General features: G+C 33.5%; 1 protein-coding gene across 1 annotated transcript; it reads left to right on the forward strand.

Annotated features, from left to right (window-relative positions):
- The first annotated feature begins 338 nt into the window (after positions 1–338).
- On the forward strand, positions 339–1,522 carry LOC131029276 (uncharacterized). Its single transcript, XM_057959701.1, has 3 exons — positions 339–474; positions 603–661; positions 1,212–1,522. Exons 1-3 carry the CDS (start codon positions 339–341, stop codon positions 1,341–1,343), a joined length of 327 nt encoding a protein of 108 aa, XP_057815684.1. The 3' UTR covers positions 1,344–1,522.
- The last annotated feature ends 1,588 nt before the right edge of the window (positions 1,523–3,110 follow it).

A 3,110-nucleotide genomic window follows, 5' to 3' on the forward strand; every position in this document is an offset into this window, starting at 1 on the left:
AATGTGGGCGAATAATACCTATCATACTTTTATTTATATTGCAGACAATTTATATATATATTATGTTTACTGTTAGGTAGGCGATTTTCTAAATATCTTGGACCACTTTCACGATTGAACTGGCCTGGTATTCAGACTTATGATTCCCTCACTTGTGTTAGGTCTTGTTCTTTAGTGCAACATGTTTTTCTTAGGCTGCTTGTATTATCCATTTTCCAATAAGGAATCTGTGACTTCTTTTTATCTCTTTCTGCTGATGAGTTGTATGGAATCTTTGAAGAAAATTGTATATAATGAGGTAAAGAAGAAGCAGAGATCACACATAGGAGTGGGTGAAGATGAGGCGAATAATAGTGAGCAGCAACATATGGACTGTGTGTATGCGAAGCTTCACTACTACCCATCTAAGGGCTTGGAGTAGTGCTACTGTTTTACACAACAGATTTGCACATATATTATCAAAGGGAGACAAAGGTAATGCTACTCAGAGCTCAGATATGGGTATTTTATAGTCATATAGATACAATGGATTATCATAGTTTGTAATGTTGTTTATTTGGATTTCTAAGGCGACTCATTTGATTTTCTTTGTAACATCTCAGAAGATGTGAACCAGGTGGAGAAAGCTATCATGAGAGGAGATAGCCGAGTCCTTTCAACTGTAAGTATTGGTGCCCTGAGATAATAAGTCATGTAATATATTTCTCTTGCTGCAGTCTTATAGTGTAGAATCAGGCCTTTGCTAATGATTATTTTTTAGATTGGGGCAAAAGAGTGGTTTTTGAAAGTCTCAACTTGTTAATAAAGAAACAAAAATGAGCTTGAAGTGAATGATTGTTAGAGTCAATAGCTTAACTTATTTTTTTCGAAGTATCAAATGCAATCCTTGTTAATGGTTTTTGTATGTAAATAAGGTGAGTATTTATAGAAAAATTTGTATTGGTAAATATTATTTTCAAAAAACAAGTTTTAGATTTGAAATGATTAATTTGAGAAAAAACTTGATAATTATCATCATTACAGTCAATCTCTCATAAACAATTGACAATTTGAGCACAACATACCTGCAGTCTATGTGGGTGATACAATTGACAAGTTTTAATTATACATAATCTTGTATTATGCTGTCTGATGAACTCAGAATAGTCAAATGGTTTTCATGTTACAGCAGCTATTATTCTAAAACGTTAGCTCGGTGTTCTGTTGTTCAGGCTGCTGTTAAAACTACCAAAGATCCAAAGAAACGAGACGCAGATACAGGACGTGATCCACAGCATAATATAGTAACCACACAGGAGGATAATAAAAAAGACACAAAGCAAAAAGAAGAAAAAAGCAAATAGGAGAAGTATGGTAAGTTTAGGCATAGATTAGGGGAATGGAAGCTTAGTATTTTGATTGCGTTGGTGTTGCCACTGAGCTGATGGAAAATAAAAGTTGTAACCTTGTATTCGTGGCTTCTATGACAATGTGTTTTTCCTTACTTTCTGCAGTAAGATATTAAAATGGAAAGTAAAAGTTATGAGCTTTTCTTCATTGCTTGTTTCATTCGTATGAGATGTTTCTCCTTACCATCTGCAGTAACATACCAAGATATTAATATGAAAATATGGCAACAATATGTTTTGAAGCCTACGATAAACGAAGGCGACTAATATGGCCACATATATTAAAGGCTAATTGCTTGCAGAAATGGTTATATACTATTAGAAAGTGGGTAATCGTAGTATAAAATTTAGTAGTAGCACTCAGGAAGATGAAGTTCCTTTCTATATTTTCTTATTGACTAAAGCTCTTCTGATTAACTTGGCTCGCTCTACAATGTTATAAAAGGGGATATTATTTTGGTTTTTGATGTTAAAAACTTTCTGTTTTTTGAATGAAAATTAATTAATACACAATTTAAAATTAAGAATAATTATATTGATGGATAGAGAATCCAAAGCATATACATAGAGCTGTTGTTTACTTGTCAATAGATGGAAGTATGCAAACATGTTAGAAACTGTAATCACAACCACCACTTTGCATTCACGTCACCTGACAGAGGGCAGCCTCTAAGATTTAATATTTGAAAACTTTATTATTAACGTTATCTGTCCAGATCTTGTCAACAAATTTATCAGCACTCCATACACAGTCCATGTGTTGCCCATGTTGTACAGACCTTCAATTATGATTCATAAATGAATCATATTATTAATTGATAGCAGTCCATTCATAGTTATTCAATATTCTTTATATTGTAATGAGTTTGCAATTGGATCTCACTATTTTATGAGTCCAACTTTGTAGAGCTGTAAGAAGATTGTGAGGTTGTATGAGCAGTAGCTCTCTGAGGTTGTATGAGTAGTAGCTCAAGCAACTATGAAACTGTGTCTACAGTAGATTGTAATGGTGCCTAAATGAGTTGAAGCTCAGATTGGTCGATAGGATGTTATTCTGATCAATATAAAATAATAGTTTTTATTTTTATTTTTAATTTCTACTCCTTAGATCTGAGAGCTTGGTTGATCGTGAGAGGAGCAGTATGGTGAAAAGAATTTGCAGCCAATCAAAGAAAGAGTAGAGATCGCTGCTAAAATAATATGAAGTTTTTGCAAGAGAAAGTACAAGAAGAGCTTAGCCACAACTAAGTGGAAAGAGCCAGCAAAGAGATCACTGGTAAAAAGTCAGAGAATCGTGATGCTATATGAAAGGCAAAAGCCACGGTGTTTCTAGAGCAGAAGCAAACAGCAGTTATGCTTTCTAAAATGCACCAACATCAGTTTTGTATATTCTGTGTAAGAGTATATTGAAAATTACTTTTTTTTCGTTGTAAGAGCGACAACTCTATCTCCTAAGAAGCTGCTATATAGAAAAGATTTAAGAATCATAGAGAGAAGTTGGTTGAATAGAAGATTGTAGCATCAAAAGAAAGAAGTTGCTGCAAAAATAATATTTTAGGGAAGTGCAAAAAGAAACCTCTTTGATTTTCCAAGTTTCCAAGTTTGAGTACAAGAGGCCATTGTACAAAGAAGTTCACAAGAGAATTTGTAGATATTAACGAAGGAACGATAATTTGCAAATGTTTGAGGAGATGTAAAAGGATCAGCTATAGCTAAAGTCAA

This window comes from Cryptomeria japonica, chromosome 10 (genome assembly GCF_030272615.1).
Source record: "Cryptomeria japonica chromosome 10, Sugi_1.0, whole genome shotgun sequence".
Lineage (NCBI taxonomy): Eukaryota > Viridiplantae > Streptophyta > Pinopsida > Cupressales > Cupressaceae > Cryptomeria > Cryptomeria japonica.